General features: G+C 38.1%; 2 protein-coding genes across 2 annotated transcripts; both read right to left on the bottom strand.

Moving 5' to 3' along the window:
- Positions 1-6,635: 6,635 nt before the first annotated feature.
- On the bottom strand, positions 6,636-8,869 carry LOC147622452 (uncharacterized). The gene is made up of 3 exons (XM_086822648.1): positions 7,885-8,869; positions 7,560-7,663; positions 6,636-7,206 (listed from the first exon to the last, which is right to left on the bottom strand). The coding sequence occupies exons 1-3, from the start codon at positions 8,758-8,760 to the stop codon at positions 6,957-6,959; spliced, it is 1,230 nt and encodes a 409-aa protein (XP_086678774.1). The 5' UTR covers positions 8,761-8,869; the 3' UTR covers positions 6,636-6,956.
- Positions 8,870-12,271: 3,402 nt separating this feature from the next.
- LOC147622451 (uncharacterized) lies at positions 12,272-15,882 on the bottom strand. Its single transcript, XM_086822030.1, has 4 exons — positions 15,426-15,882; positions 14,637-14,705; positions 14,434-14,540; positions 12,272-14,337 (listed from the first exon to the last, which is right to left on the bottom strand). Exons 1-4 carry the CDS (start codon positions 15,589-15,591, stop codon positions 13,690-13,692), a joined length of 990 nt encoding a protein of 329 aa, XP_086678156.1. The 5' UTR covers positions 15,592-15,882; the 3' UTR covers positions 12,272-13,689.
- Between the last annotated feature and the right edge of the window lie 905 nt (positions 15,883-16,787).

Genomic DNA, 16,787 nt, shown 5'->3' with positions numbered 1-16,787 from the left:
GAGTTGGAATGAAAGTCTGAAATTTCGAGGCGTTGAATGATATAGAATGACACCACGCACCATTTTTAGCTTTAACAGAATCATTGCCAATGAGAGGTTCTGCCTCAGCATTGCACGCCGGTCGCAAGAGGCGTGGACATACTGCCCTGCAAACCACTTATGTTGTCGTCTCTCCGCTGGGTCAGGAAAATATAAATCCTCGAAATGACGTGCGAGTCTTGCTCGGCTTGTTCGAGTTGAAGCGGAAGAGATGAGATGCTCGAAGGCGAATGCAGTCATATCTTGAGACTGGGTGAGGTCGGGAATACCAGATAAATAGGGAATTTTCATCTATAAAAACAATTTCTTTGATTAAAAATTCTTCATTAAAGAAGCTTACGGAATGAAAATACATTATGAAAAACGCTTTTCTTGAGTTTTTGTTATCAATTTCTGATAAGAATTTGTTTATCCTTATTAGCTTTCAACAATGCTCTGATACCAGCTGTGAGATCCCCGCCTGCCCATCCCTGGGCTCCTGCCGCCCGTCGGTGGCGGAAGCGGCGTCGCCCTCCCGCGCGGGGCGGGGGTCTTGCACACTCGAGGTCTCGCCCGCGGATGTCCGGGAGACGAGAGGCTAGCCCGAGGGGGCGGTCCCTCCGAGGCCGGGCCCGGAAGACTCCCCTCGCCCGGAAGACACAGGCGATTCCGCCAGGAAGGTGAAAAATCTTTTAACTAGGAGATTACTCTAACGAGTCAAGTCTTGACTAAATTAAACTGATCTAACCAAGCCTGAAGTCACATGGTCATATCAAGAAGAGACTTGCACTTGGTCCATGGAATCATCGCTTTTTTCCTCATTTTCGAGGCACAGCCGATGATCCCTTCCCACAGAACAAGGTCTTCTCAAGATTTAAACTGATTGACGTAACTAATTGTATCTAGTTGTTTCTCAAAAATCCTCCGATCCAGCCTATCCGGCCCATGGGTTAGCCAACCACCCGACCACTGAATTGGTGGGATTCCTTTATAAAGATTTGATTGGGTTTTTGACCGAGTACTGAGGAAAAGAGTTCCCACACCTCCTAGCCGACGATTCATACAAAAATCAAATAGGCACACCACATACACACCCAATATGAAATTGCCATTTATAACAGATTCGACTGGCTTTAAGAAAATCCTTGAAAAAAATCATAATATTTCCGATCATCATTTTCCAAAATCCCAAGTCCATTGTATTACAAAAATGCATCATCTCAACTCTCCGTTGAAGACCAGCTGGCCAACCAACGAGATCCAGTATCAAATTTTTGTTCCCAAAAACCTTTCCTTTTTGTCCACCATCAGATATCTTCCTCGACGTACGCCTGGGTGTCCTAGCAACCGCGAGCCCGTGCATCGCCTGGTAAGAACCCTCTAGGATCCTCCTTAGGCGTCCTAGCACTTCACTTAGGGATCACTTCGTCGGCCCTCGCCCATCGTACCGAAAGTGTACCATTTTAACCGTACCGAGGCTAGTCAAGACCTCGGCAGGCTTTGTTGCCGCGGCGGGCGACGTCCCTTGACGACTCCCCGCCAGCTGTTCCAACGAACCTTCTTTAGAAAAACATAAGCCAATTGCTTCCTCCAGCATTCTGGCATAAAACAGTCCTTTGAATGAAAACAGAGTTTCCAATGCAAGTGAGATTCCACTTTGAGATTGGTTCCAAAGACCCTTTTTTCAATAATTTCCTGTTTCAATAATGAGGATCCTTGATCTCTTATGAGGATAATCTACCCGTCATTTTATCCATTTATCCAACTAGATTCTTGATGAGATTGGTCAGGGAAAAACTAGATTAGTTCCGATAGTCTATTCTTTGGATTTAGTAACTGGAATTGCTCACAAAGTTTTTGTCTGATTTAGTTTGAGAGAAGGACAATTAGGTTTACTGTCCGACCTCACGTAGTCTAACTAAATTCATTCAGTTTAGTTGTACCAGGATTACTTTCAACTAAACATCTAGTTTTTGGGTAAATATCCATTTAGTGATTTTACCAATTAAATTATCCAAGATTTTCTTTTTCCCACATAAATTCTCAACCTTAATTCATTAGGTAGAATTATGATGGAAATTCATCTTTTGACATTACAATTTAATTCAAATCCATCTTTTCTCAATTATCATGGAAATTCATCTTTTAACTAAAATATCAATACCTATTTTTTTGAATAAACTTGAAATCCTTCTTTTTCTCATTTCAATGAGTGCAATCCAATTATCATGGGAATTCCTCTTTTTCCCAAATTAAATCTATTAAAATTCTTCTTAAAAATTACATAAAAATAACCATTGATTCTTTTAAGTTAAAAATTCCACTTTTCTCATCTAAACATTTGAATTCCAATATAGTAGGAATTTCTCTTTTATCATTTAAACTTATCTATGCAAATTCAATTAAATTTTTCTCTTAAAATTTAAACAAAAATCTCCATTAATTACTTTGCACTAGGAATTACACTTTCTTCATTTAATTAATTGGATTCCAATATGGTGGGAATTCCTCTTTCATCATAAAAATTTATCTATACAAAAAGATAAATTTAACTATATTTTCTTTAAAAATTAAATAAAAATCTTCATTAATTCCTTTGCACTAGGAATTATACTTTCCTTATTTAAATATGGTGGGAATTTTCCTTTCATCATAAAAGTTTATTTATACAAAAAGATAAATTTAACTAAAATCTTTCATAAATTATACATTATTTTAGCATTCCAATTTTATTCTCTAAATCATTGGAATACATGGATATCTAATGTCTTGGGGATTACTCTTTTAACATAAAAATAAATTACCAAAAATTTCTCTTTTTTCTAATTTACTAATTATTCATAATCATAAAAATAAATTTCTTCATGATTACAATGAGAATCATTCAATTAATCTAGGATGATAATTCCTAGAATATGGTAGAAAGTCCTCTTTTCATATTATGAATGAAAATGTTTTATGTGTTTATTTTACAGAAATTTTGCCATAGCTCCGCTGCTATTACTGATAATTCTCAATTTAATTGAGAGAATGAAGTTTAATATGATTAGTATGATTAGAATGACCACTAATTGGATCATTATCCAATTATGGATTGATTCATAATTTCTCTATGAAATAAATATCATAAAAGCATTAAAAAGCCATTATTTTGGCCTCCAATTCGACAAGCATAAAAATTATTTTTGGATTAGAGAAATGCTTCATGAGAAGCTTCATTTGGATTGAGAATAGGTCATAGGAATGACCTTTCTTTTTGGGGGGGGAGAGAGAAATGTTTAAAAACCATTAAAATTAAACATAAATGGAAATTTATGTGTTTCTTTATTACAATACATTAAAGCATTTCAATAATATTCAAACGCCATTCAAATTAAAGCTTCTCAAGCTTGAGAGGGGTTGAGAAGAAAGAAACATTTAGAAATTATAGAAAAAAGACCATAATCCACTCTTTACCTCCTAAAATGCTTGATTCTTTAATCACTGTAGAGGTCCCCAAGCAATCAATTGGTTTGGTATGTCGTAGGAGTCACCAAGGAAGATTGAAGAGAGAGAGAAGCTCCAATCTCTTCAATTTTATAGAGGTTTTTAGAGGATAATAGAAATTAAGCTTAGTTTAGAGTAATACCGGCATAGTTTAGTTCACTGATAATAATACAAAGGAATGAGGGTCTATTTGTAGGAGAGGGAGGCCACTAACTGAGTCCAACTGAGTTCTAGAATGTTCCAGCTTCAGTTTGGCTGAATTTGGACAATTTTTGAACCAATTTGGCTCTCTTTTTTATTTGGGAGAGAGGAGAGATAAAAATATCCTATTATTTGGTTTGGGAGAGAGTAGAGAGGAGAGATAAAAATATCCTATTATTGTTGAGTTTTAAACTCATCCAAGCATGTGAAATAGGCGCCTCCTTGAAGGTCTTCCTTTTCCTTACACATGTGTCAAAAATGAATGATTACTCTAAAATATCTGATTTTTTTATTAATACACCATAATTTTTAACTAATAAACCTAGTACTTGGTCAACTCTTCATCTTATGTGGGCATTTACTCATTTTTGGGTATTTTCTTTTATTCTTTGGATTTATCTTGTCCCAACACTTGGATTAATCTTATTGGTCCATAGGAACCTTAATTGGACCATTAAAAAAAAATCAAAAATTTGGACCCTTAGGCTCTAAGGTCTTTAGAATCAATTTTAATTAATTCCAATTGCACCTTGGAAAATATATTTTGATTTTCTATTTCAGGGAAATATTTTTTTGATATTTGAAGAATTTATTTATCTAAAAATATCCCAATTTTAATTTACCACTCTCTAGAATTTTTTTATCTCACTAGGTAGCAAAATAAGAAAAATGATATTTTTTGTATTCAGAATCATAGAATGATTACAAGGGATTGAAGTAGAGGCTTATTTGATATTCAGGATGAGGAGGAATCTTACATTATCCCGTACTTGGATAACATGTCTAAAAATCATATTGTCTCTATAGAAGCCAAATCTCATCACATGATCTAATTACCTCTATACCCATGAAGTATCACAGGTCACCCAAATCTTTCATTTCAAAAAAGTTCTTAAAGAGCCTCTTCACCTCATGTATGTCAATGGCACTGTCCTCTGTGACAATCAAGTTATCAACATAGATAAGTACCAATACAATGCCCCTGTTAGTTTTTTCACATAAAGCAAAAAAAATTACTTTAGATATCTAAAATCCAATAGTGACAAAGTACTCTTCTCTCTTGTCCATTGACCATGCTCTATAATGCCTGCTTCAAGCTATACAAATCTTTATGTAATAATATGTATGATCCTCATATCCTAGTGGCTGTGCATCATGTAGACCTCCTCATGTAAATCACCATGTAATATGTATGGTCCTCATATCCTAGTGGTTGCACCATTTAGACCTCCTCATGTAAATCACCATGTAAGAAAGCATTGTTTGCATCCATTTAATGTAAAGACCATCCTTAGGTCTGCTGTAGCCATATCAATACTGGTCTCACAGTTGCCAACCTAACAATTAGGTTGAAAGTCTCATCATAGTCAATGCCGTAGGTCTTTACATATCCCTTGGCACAAACAATATTTCTTTGTACTTCCTCACAGACCCATCTAAATTTTGCTTTACTTTGTGAACTCACTTGCATCCAATTGTCTTCTTTTCCTTAGGCAAAGGCACCAAATCCCATGTCTCATTTACATCAATGTAGCCATCTCTTCATCCATGGCATCTTCCTAATGCTTATGTCCAAGTGCCTCCTTAAAACATGTGGGCTTTATCTCTTCAAAATATCCTGCAACTAAATTTATACCACAACTATACATCAAAATAGAATTTAGGCATACACAATCAAAGTCGACATGTCCACCAAAGAGTTCCTGTAAAAAAATTTGTAGAGCCAAAACAAGGCCTGAGATGGCATCAAATCCAAACTTCAAAAACACTATCTAGTGGACCTCTCCTACACAATATAATTCACATGTGCTTCACCATGTGGGTGGCTTAAGATGTGATAGTGCACCTTATTGTTGTGCACTTGTTTCTCTTGACTAGCAACTACCTATAAAGATTTGCTTCAAAATCAAAGGGAAAGAGATGAAGCTACCCTTACCTGGTGTAGTGCTTCCTTTGCTTGCCTCTAGCTTTCCTCTTGATGAGCTCTCTTTGCAAACCAGTGATATGATAACATGAGAAGAATGTGGAGGACATGATGAGCTTGATCTCCTTGTAAAAGCCCCTCCCCCCTCCCCCCCCCCCCCCCCCCACACACACACACAAGAGTAGACAAGCACACAAGAGAGATTGATGGGCTGAAGTTTGTTCTGTTAACTTCTCTTCTCTTCTCTTCTCTTCTCTATAACCATAACATAAAGATATGAGAGTACATGCTATTCTCAAAACATAAAGATATGAGATACATGCTATTATTCTCTTCTCTATAACCATAACATAAAGATATGAGAGTACATGCCATTTGGGAAAGTACTCTACTACTAAAGCATACATGCTATTATTCTCTTCTCTATAACCATAACATAAAGATATGAGAGTACATGCCATTTGGGAAAGTACTCTACTACTAAAGCATACGAGAGAGAGAGAGAGAGAGAGAGAGAGAGATGAATTATTCTTTGTGGAAAATTTTCTTTTATTTTGGCTTATTTATAGTCCACATTTTTTTCCCATTACTTGGTCAAATAATATTGCATAAACATTTAAATTTGGGCCACACACACACACTCACACTCAGATGAATCTTCTGGGATACACAAATTTGCTATAGTTGGATACATGAGCTTAGGGATGAATGTTCAGAGCTATGATTATAAATTTGGGATATGATAGTTAAAATATTTGATACAAAACACCATGAAAAGTCACTTGTGGTGGTATATCATAGTCAATAGAGCCTCAATCTCTATGTATAAATATAAGTAACAAGGAGTGTGATCATACCATCATCAGTGCATGACCATACCATCATCACTGCATGACATCTTTTTCATGTGAAGCGGCCTTAGCATTGGGTCTTGATTTCCTAAATCTAACAATTCTATGCCACATTTAAGAAAGCACATTCCCAATCTTTGACCTAAATATTAAAAAAAAAACACTTTCACAATCTTATTGTGCTTTCATAGTATGCCACATATGGAAGAAAACCATATAAGTTCATAGCAGATCTAACAGTCACGCTATGCACACAAGCATTCACTACAAGAGGACCATGGTATAGTTTGGCTATTTCGAGGATTATCGCCAATGGCCATATTGTTTAAGGGAGAAATGATGGGTGTCACTATGTAGCGATTGGGGAGATGAATGCATGCTTAAAGGGCCAAATCTCGTAGGAAGGAGAAGCAAAAGGAGCTTGAGGCAGGAAGAGAAAGGAACTCCATGTGTGGTGCTAGCCACAAGGTTTAGTTTCATGATGCATGGGGGTAGGAAGAGCTCCTTCTAGGGGGAGTAGGAGGAGTCATGTCCATGGCTTTGGAATTGTGCATGTGATTATAAGAGTGGTGTTTCTTTGGAGTTGCTGAGTTGCTGATGCTTGAGGATAGTCCATGTGCCCCTTCTCTTGCCCTCTTGGTTTTTCTTCTTGCCCACCTGATTTCTGCCTTCTTTGCTGCATTAGACATCATGTAACTACATCCCTTCCCGGCCCTTTCTCTATACCTGTAATAAGCATCCCACATCATGCACAAGCTTGACTCTATGTTTAACTTTAATTTCTCAAGTTTGTAAAGGAATGTGCTTTTCACAAGTCTCTAATCCTAACCCAATTATTCTTCGGTGAATAATTTTTTAAAGGTTGTCCTTTGAATTTTCCAAAACCTTGTTCAATTTAGTTATCAAGAGAGGGCAGGCATTTTATCATGTTTTATAACTAATTGCCTATATATGAAAATATCATATAAATGATCATGAAAGATTCAACTAAAGTGATTGCCTAAATGATCATTAAAGCATATTTACTGCTCATTAAAGACTGATCATTAAAGATTCAACTACACTAAAGCATATTTTACCTTTCACTAAATCGTTTTCCAACACACCCTTTGCATTTCCGGCCCTCAGGCATGCTGCCCATACCATCTTTCACGCACTTGGAGCAATAACACTTGCCACATACCTGCATACAAAGCCAAACATAGAGAGTTAATTAAACTAATCAACTGTCTTATCACTATTGTTCTAATTAAGACATCCATGCTAATCAAAGACCATGCATGAGATAATTTATCGTTAATTAAGGTGTTATTAACATACCAAGCAACGAATTTTGCTAGTGTTCTAATCAAGATGTACACCATGCATGAGATAATCCGTAGTAATTAGGCAGTATTAGCATACCAAGCATCGCGTTTTGAAGAAGAGAATGTATTTGCTGCAGGTGGCACAATAATTAGTGTGGGGTGCACCACCTAGTTCTTGTTTAGTAGAAGATGAAGATGAGAATAATGCAGAGGGGTCCTTCAAGCCTCTCCATGATGCATCTCTTGACAGGACTTCCCTTATAGCTGCAACTGACACACTGCTGTCCCTTGGTGTACTTGCAACCTCATCCTCTTCTCCTCTCTTATCATAATAATTATGATTAGCATTACCATCAGCACTAGATAATCTCCTTGAATTGCCCCTTAATCCCACCCCTCCTGTTAGAATTAATGGCTCTTGATCAGGCTCCTCCACAATGGTTGACGTAGGTTTACTGTCAACCACAGCTGCTAATCCATCTGCAAAATCCAAGCTGAAATCTGATAGGTCTTTCTGGCTAAGGTGATTTGGCAATGCATGACCAGCAAAATCTTTGAATGACAGGTCTTGGAAGCTGCAATTCAAATTCTCATACATGTCAAGCAAGTCTCCTTTGGCTCTACCTCTGTCTAAATAATCAAGATTGCCATTATTAATGGGCTTTAATCCTATGCTCCTCTTGTCTAAATTATCAATGCTCATCTTGTCTAGATTGTCAGTGCTTGCCTTGCCAAGATCATCAAGGGCTGCTTCTATGGGCCTGAATTCAATGCTCAAATTGTGTGGATCAGCACTGCCCATCTTCTCTGCCTCGTCTAGGGCATCAACTTTTGCATTTGTGGTGTTCAATTGTGTGCTCAGATTATTGTCTGCTTTGTGGGGATCATGGAGGCAGTTCTGCTGATTTTCCACTTCAAAGCTAATGCTAGAGGTATGCTGATGAAGAAGCACATCCCCAGCTTCTACCACCATTGCTGCAGCTGCTTGATGCTGTTGCAGACAATCAACTGATGGGAATTTGAGGATGTGTGATGTGATGGGTGCTAAGAAGAAGGCCTTACAATAATGTTAAACAAAGTGGCTTGTAACACCAAAGATGAAGCATCATATTAAGAGGAGGAATAGAATGCACACAGAAGATGCCAGGTTGCTGCAAAAGACAATAGCAAGCAACAAGAATTTTATCGCAATAATCTGTTTGTCACAATTTTATTGCAAAACCCTAGTTTTTAATTTGTTTGTCACATATGTTATTGCAAAACCTATATTTAATTTGTTTGTCACACTTTCCTTCTAGCTAGACTTCCACACAGAATTATAAATCTGTAATTGTTCATATAAATATAATATATATTTATTTATTAAGGCAATCTGATATAATTTGAAGAAATGCCTATAAAATTAGTTAAGAAGGGTAAACCTTTATATTTTAAATTCACGTTTTAAGTCTTAAGACAAGATGGTCGGCCGGCCTGCCGGCCCTCAAGGGGAAAATATATAATATAAAATATTAAAAATGTCTTCATATTATCCCTTTAATTGCAGTTTAATAAATTCATAAAGAAAAAAGAAAAAATAAAATAAAAATATGAGAAAATAAAAATAAAAATCCAACCCCAACTCAAACATATGAGAAAACTATTCCATTGGTGAGCTCTCTTCAACACCCAAGAGCCTTGCATATGTCCCTTCATATCTCTTCACTAACAACTTTAAACATCATCATATGTTCTCATTTCTTCGAACTAATCGACAACTCCTAGTGTCACCCACATAATATAGCACCTTGTTTGACAAGTATTGGGACACAAAAATGCCATTGCCAAGCATTCCTCCAACATCTCATTTGGCACCCTATCACATTTCTCCAAATTTGGCACTTAAAATCTTTGGCCCACATCTCTAGAGATGTTTATACTTGGATATGCAAAGCTATCACCTTGTATGTTTTCACTCTCGATATGAATTGCAATTTGGATGCGCAAAAAGATCACTTTAAAAATGTTTTGGTGAATATAATGATAAAAACATGGGTACTCATTAAGGTTGGCTTTCACATGATAATATTACATTCTTATTAGTTTTTCCTTTGTCCATTTTATAATAATATATAAAAAGGCTCTCTCTCTATCTCTCTCTCTCTCTCTCTCTCTCTCTCTCACACACACACACACACAAAAACAATGATTGTTACACAATATGGACTTGAGTGGTGGAACTTAACAATATACAAATCAAAATACTTCTTTATTTATATTTTATAAGTGAGGCATAATCCTTATTAGACTATTGATTGAAAGTAAAAATCCTTGCTCCACCTTTTTGGGCATATGAATGTTCAATGGACAATCTACAAATTTTTAATTATATTATAAATTTCATAAATGCGAATGATTTTTCTTTTTTGGGTGAGAGTAACTCTCTAGAGTCATGGAAAGCTTACATCAATCATATTACATTTAAGCACCAAGGTGACAATTGTACATATTTCTTTTTTGGCATTACTTAGTATAATGTAGTGGCCTATAGTCTTTTCCCTAAGAAAAAGGATTGAGAGCATTCCGGTTCCTTTACCGTGAGTGCTTCGAAAAACTAAAGAAAGCCGTAGTCAAGGAACAACGGTTGGGTTGATGGGCAAGTGACTTTTTGCATGGTTTTCATAGTAAGATGCTTTTCCCATGGCCAAGCCAACTTCGTTAAAGGCATTTAATGTTTATAAAGTGCAACATTGTGAGCTCCTGTAATTTCGAGAAAGTTTAATCATTTCATTCATATTATGAAGGAAGTTGATCCTACCTTTTTCCTTCTCTAATAGAATTGCTACTAGAGCTTTAGGATGAAATCCATACATTATCATGAATGGAGTAAAACTTGTTGAGTATTTTGCATTGGCATAGGCAAACTCTAAAATTGTTATGTGCTTTTCCCAATCAGTTTGCCTCTTATTAACATATGCATAGAGCACATATCCTCAAAGATCTAATTGGCTCTTTTGACCTAGCCATCTGTTTGTGGATGTTCAATTGTGCTCATCTGTTTGTGGATGTTCAATTGTGCTCATATGCAACTTCATATCTAACCTTTGAAAGGCAACCCTCCAAAAGTAATTGTCAAATTTATCATCCCGATTACTAATAATACCAACATCTACTATTGCCATTCAACTAAGGAGTCGTCCTACCACATTAAACTTTCCTTTCCAATACCCCTGTTCGCAGTTCAAATTTTGCAAGATCTCATCCTCACAAGCCTTGCTGCTACGAAAAGATCCAACAAATTACAAGTCCATTTAATCTCCTACAGCGTTATTTGTTGCAAGACTCAAGATAGAGCCACAAGCTATGTGATCCTACATAAAGAAGCGTAGAGCATTATAAAGTAAACAAAATATTTTTAAAGATATCTAAAACTTTTGGTACCTAAACAAAACAAATTTTTAAAGATGCCTAAAACTTCTGATACCCCAAAGATGATCAAAGGCCCTAAGATATATCCTAGGTATTGTGGTCTTTTCCCATTACAAGGTTACAAACCAAAGCTACCAAAAGGATGTAAGGTATATACTGTGTGGAATGTACGCTGCCGAAGAAAAATAAAAAGCAACGAGAATAATCTGACAAATGATGAAACCCTAATTAAGTTAATTGAACGACCTAGTGCTCATATGAAACCGAAAAAATTCTTAATGTAATAACCAAACATACTTGACATTTTGAGTACTTAAAAATTTAGTCAAGCAGAAAGATAGGTTAAAAGGAAGCAGGTTAACAATTTACTTAAGAAATTGTTTCTGCGGACATAAACATTACTCAGGGAGAAAGTGCCACATGTCCCAATGAATGCAACCAACCTTTGAGGCAGCCAATGTGAAGACGGGACGCTGAGACAATACTCAAAAGGCCCAAATGGGGATCCAGCCCTTAGTAAATTATGGCCGAGTGCAAAGCGAGAGAGTGTCCGGCCTAGCATGTGAGGGAAGCCATGAATGAAGGCATACCAATTGGGGTTTCAGGGGAGTCATGCAATGAAGATTGGGCATGCTATGGCTGGGTGGACAAAAGAAGCCAGCCCTCGGAGATATGCTAAATCATTAATAACCTACTAATTGCTGTAATTAAGTTTTAAAGGCTGCATATATAAGAGTAATTTCAAAAGTCTCAACACATAGTACTGATGTGACATGCAAATCAGGATGCACAATTTCACTAACAAACTTATGCCACTACCTCAGAAGTCTTTTCCCAGCTCAAGATACAAGAGCTAGAGACAATCTAGGTTAGCGAGGTCTCCCCCAGCTCATTGAAAGAAAACTCATATTTACACGCATATCACACATACCCAAACGTCTGTCCATATAACAATGGGCAAAGGTTTGCGTAACAAAGACTTTAAAAATCCATTATTTTTTAGCTGCTTACAATGGACAGCATTATCATGAGTGATTGGAGGCAAGACTGTACACTAGAATATGTGCCACAAGTAAAATGCATTTAACAAACTCACCATTAAATGAGAGAATATACAATCCCTTGCATAGATTGTTGTGTGACAATTGCAACACCTGATAACTCACCAAAAAGCCTGCCTTGCCTATACATCCATTTGCAACTGAATTCCTTCTCTGCAAAGCAAGTTTCCCACCACTTCCAAAGATGGATTTTACTCACAATCGGTGAAGCTTATGAACAATGACAAGTTGGATTTTGTGCAGCTGAGTAAAAAGAGTAACCCATCCACATCAGGATCCTCGTTTAGGTCAAATATAATATGCCTGCATCATGTCAGCACAAAACTACATGGAGACGTGGTGAAAACTGGCACTTCTAGAGCTGACTATGAAAAGAGGATCTTTCCTGTATGTATCATGGCATGAGTCGCATATCTATAAGTCATGTATGATGGCCCTCCACAGGCGGAAGACTGTATAGACTATATAAAATTCCTAATTGATACTTAGGCACAAAGCCTTAGTACTTAGGCTGAGAGAAAGGATCCCACAAGGAGGACCTGACACCCTTCCGTTATGTATCATGGCATGAGTCATGTAAGTCATGCATCTAATGTACATCATGTATGATGGTTCTACACAGACAGAAGACTGTATAGATTATATAAAATTCCTAATTGATACTTAGGCCAAAGCATTGGTACTAATGCTGAGAGGAAGGATCCCACAAGGAGGAGCCAACACCCTCCCTTAACCATGCAAATTGAATTATGGATCTTGCTACTTTGCACAAGTATTCACCCCAACTCTCAAAACTGCAGGTGTAGGAGCATGGAATTGGGCAGAGACAATCTCACCATACCTACCTTTGATTCACCCAAGCTCTGAGAGTTAATGATATCCAGCAGTAAACAAGAGCCTGGCAGCACCAGTAGAGACGCCAGGGCAGCACATACCATACGAAATACCTTGCCCATCAGACTGATCCAATCCCATTGCTAGCTAAGTGCAAGGGCAAGCTTTGAACTGGAAAAATGGTCTCGAGACACGTCGAGACCTTCGTAAGGTCCAGCATAGATATGAAAAACTCACCCAAATAGATCCAAGGACACATAAACAAAAACTGTACAAGGCAAAGTAAACTCTTGACAAAGCTAAAACAATCTGAAGACTATCACCACCCCTTTAATCAAAGCCCCTCTGCAACACTCGAGCAGCTAGTACAAACAAGAAACAAAACCTAACCAAAATATTCTACTTCCCCAAATATCCACCATCAGTCTCGACAAAGACGTTGCCAATGCATGGATGGCTCCATGGGAATCCTACACCCTCACGTTAGAGGGCTCCATAATTATGCCAAGGGTCTTTATGACTCAGTCCCAAACTCTCATCTAGGCTACCGCACCCATTGCCCACAAAAAGAAGGTGTGAAAATCTGCTGCATGGTCTCACTAGTATTTGTCCTTCCCACCAGTGTGATCCCCACCAAAAGAGTCATCGTCAAATAATTTGATGCCAAAAGAGTCATCTTCTAATAAGCTGTTACCATTTTTCTTTGCATAAGAGTCATTATTCCCAAAACTGTCGCCGCCATAAAAGTCACCTCCAAAACTGTCCTTAGAAGAAGAAGGTCCGCTTCCAAAACTGTCCTTGACGAGAGAGTCACCTCCAAAACTGCCCTTGCTGCCAAAAGAGTCGCTTCCAAAACTATCCTTACCGCCAAAAGAGTCGCCTCCAAAACTATCCTTACCGCCAAAAGAGTCGCTTCCAAAACTATCCTTACTGCCAAAAGAGTCGCTTCCAAAACTATCCTTGGCACCAAAAGAGTCGCTTCCAAAACTATCATTGGCACCAAAAGCAGCACTTCCAAATCTGTCCTTACTACCAAAAGAGTCACCATCCGAAGAGTCTCTGGACCCATAAGATGAGAAGCTACTATTAGGTGTCGAATACGAGTCTCCAAATGAAGAGTCCCCACCTGGGCCACCATAACCCATGCCTCCGCCTCCGCCTCCGCCTCCGCCAAACCCCCCAAATGTGCGTGCAGATGGGGGTTTTTCAATTGCAAAATTCACACGCACGGTTCTCCCATTTAGGTTCTGTGCAGTAAAGGTAGGTTAGAGACCTCACTCACCCTGTAAAAACCCACCACAATTTGAAGAAAAAAAAATGTGAGACACATGGAGACAACCTACATGCCCATCCATGCTGTTCTTGGCAGATTCTGCATCTTCCGTTGACATGAAACTAACAAATCCAAAGCCTCTCGATCTTCCTGTTTCTCGATCCAGAACAACCTTGACTATAAAAGGGTAGATTAGACGTCAGACACATAATCAAAAAGACTTGACATTTGCAAAGACCAAGATGCTAGAATGGAAAGAATATAAAAGTATACCTTCCAAGATTTTTCCATATGATGAGAAGGCATCCCTTAACGCATTTTCATCTGTTGACCAAGAGAGACCTGGATTGCACAAACAATAAAATACATTGGGATCAGCCAAACAACCCTGACCCCAAACTCAAAAAGGTTCTGGACTTCAGAGGTTCCCAAGAACCCTACACACTGAGTATACAAGGCTTGAACCTCACTACTGTTAAGCAAAAGCTCACTACACAGGGTCGTTGCAATTCACTTGTCACTTTAAAAACAATCTTAAACCCAACCTAAACAAGCTCTGCTCAGTTTCAAACGGTATAGACTCTAAAACCATCATCAATCCCTGAACCCTTACCTAGAACTAACAGGAATTTTCTCAGTTTCAATGTCCTAAACACAAAACAACCCTAATCCCAACCCCTAAAAACTCAACAAAACAAAGCTTTGCTGCCCTAAACCTAAAACGCTTAACCCTGGAGCCAAAGTTTTGAATTACTGAGCCCTAAAAAAGGATTTTCTAGGTTTCAGATATACTAAAGCGTAGTCAAGGATTACTTGTTACAAGCCCTTAAGTTTAAATACTGAGCCCTAACTAAATAAGGTTTTCCTGAGCTTAAGAAGTTCTAGGGCCTGCAAACAAAACCCTAACCAAGAAAAAGTTATCTTGATTACAAGTTCAAGACCCACGATAAGCCTAGGTTTTTCCTGAATGCCGAAGTACCAGAAATACCTCATAAGCGACATGTTACTGGATAAAAGATATCCGAATTCCTAAAGAAACAGGCCTTTAGCTAAAGAGAATACCTCCGACGAAGAGCTTGGAAGAAGTTCCCGATGACATGAAGCGTGATCCACTGAGAAGAGATCCGTAGCCGGTGCTGCTGGAGGGGTGCTGCTGCTGGTGGCCGTTAAGGCGGCCCAGTATTGATCGCCATAAGCTTGAGGAAGAAGACCTCGCGGCGAAGGCCATGGTGCAGAACCAGAATACACAGACACGACCCCTTATAGAGAAAACACCTTCAGACCTTAGCCATGGCTTTCGCTATTGCTATGGCTGTGGCTATGGCTATGGCTATGGCTATGGCTCTAGCTTAGGGTTTCCTCGAGCATTCAAACGCAGATGGATTCGGGTTTCAGTACAGTCGCTACGCCTCCCTAACGAAATGACAACTCAGTATGGCGGAGTTCAGACGGGGTTCTGACGTGTCCGGCACCCAGTATCGACATCTCTCCGGACAAGGGAGCCTGCCCACGTTTGCCAACCCTTTGAATTTTTTGCAATTTTAGAGGTTTCAGTCATAATATCTAAATTTCCCAAAATATTCATTCAAGCTTCAAAATTGAAGGTTTGTTACCTTTTAGTGGAAACTTTTTTGAAGCATTGGCAGTACCTTCACGTCTCAATGTAGATAGTGACAATTTTTAGTTGTCTAAAGTTGAAAATCATTGGAGACACCTCAGACCTTATACAGGAAATTGTTGGTAGTTTTAGCTTTGTGTCTAATTCTAGACCAGACATCGGTTTTTTTATTGGTGTTTTAAGCAAGTTCTCCAACTAGCCTTGCGAGAATCATTAGAAAGAAGGTATGTAGGTGTTGCAATACATCGAAGCTACGTGGAGTATGCCATCACCTATGCTATAGGCAAGACCCTCAGTGGCTTTTGTTGTTGTGACTCGTATTAGGTGGGTGATTTGGACTCGACAACAAGTTATTCTTTTTCTCTTGGTTAGGATGCATTTCTTGTATTAGTAAGAAATAGCCCACTAATGCACTCTTATTGACAAAGGATGAGTACAAAGCTGCATGCTTTGCATCATGTGAGGCATTTTAGCTAAGGAGGATTCTACAGGGTATAGGATTAGTCTATAATGCTGCAATGTGACAACCACAGAGTTGCATGGCCATTGCTCGGAATCATGTGTTTCATTGCTCACATGAAAGTGGCATTCTATATTTTTTCTATGGTATGACAAGTCTTTGACACTCCTTACAAACCTTTAAAAATTCTATAGCATAATTTTTCTTGGAGAACCTTGCAAGCTCACCATCTAGAAAAGTGTTCTCTTGCTATTCCACAGTGTGCCTCTTCTAAGACATTGACAAATTCCATCCTCTTGAACCTATCTCCTTTGCACATCATATTTACCAAGCTTATATAGTTGTC

The sequence above is a fragment of the Cibotium barometz genome, chromosome 28 (assembly GCF_041138505.1).
Source record: "Cibotium barometz isolate CiBa-2024 chromosome 28, ASM4113850v1, whole genome shotgun sequence".
Lineage (NCBI taxonomy): Eukaryota > Viridiplantae > Streptophyta > Polypodiopsida > Cyatheales > Cibotiaceae > Cibotium > Cibotium barometz.
This window is presented reverse-complemented; position numbering and strand designations above follow the sequence as displayed.

Excerpts from the sequence above, each read along its gene's own strand:
- LOC147622452 (XM_086822648.1), bottom strand. The coding sequence starts at position 8,760 with ATGGTGGTAGAAGCTGGGGATGTGCTTCTTCATCAGCATACCTCTAGC. Across the intron at positions 7,664-7,884 it reads TCTTCAAAACGCGATGCTTG|GTATGTGGCAAGTGTTATTG; the intron begins GTATGCTAATAC and ends CTTTGTATGCAG. Across the intron at positions 7,207-7,559 it reads GGAAAACGATTTAGTGAAAG|GTATAGAGAAAGGGCCGGGA; the intron begins GTAAAATATGCT and ends TGCTTATTACAG.
- LOC147622451 (XM_086822030.1), bottom strand. The coding sequence starts at position 15,591 with ATGGCCTTCGCCGCGAGGTCTTCTTCCTCAAGCTTATGGCGATCAATA. Across the intron at positions 14,706-15,425 it reads TTCCAAGCTCTTCGTCGGAG|GTCTCTCTTGGTCAACAGAT; the intron begins GTATTCTCTTTA and ends TGTGCAATCCAG. Across the intron at positions 14,541-14,636 it reads ATATGGAAAAATCTTGGAAG|TCAAGGTTGTTCTGGATCGA; the intron begins GTATACTTTTAT and ends ACCCTTTTATAG.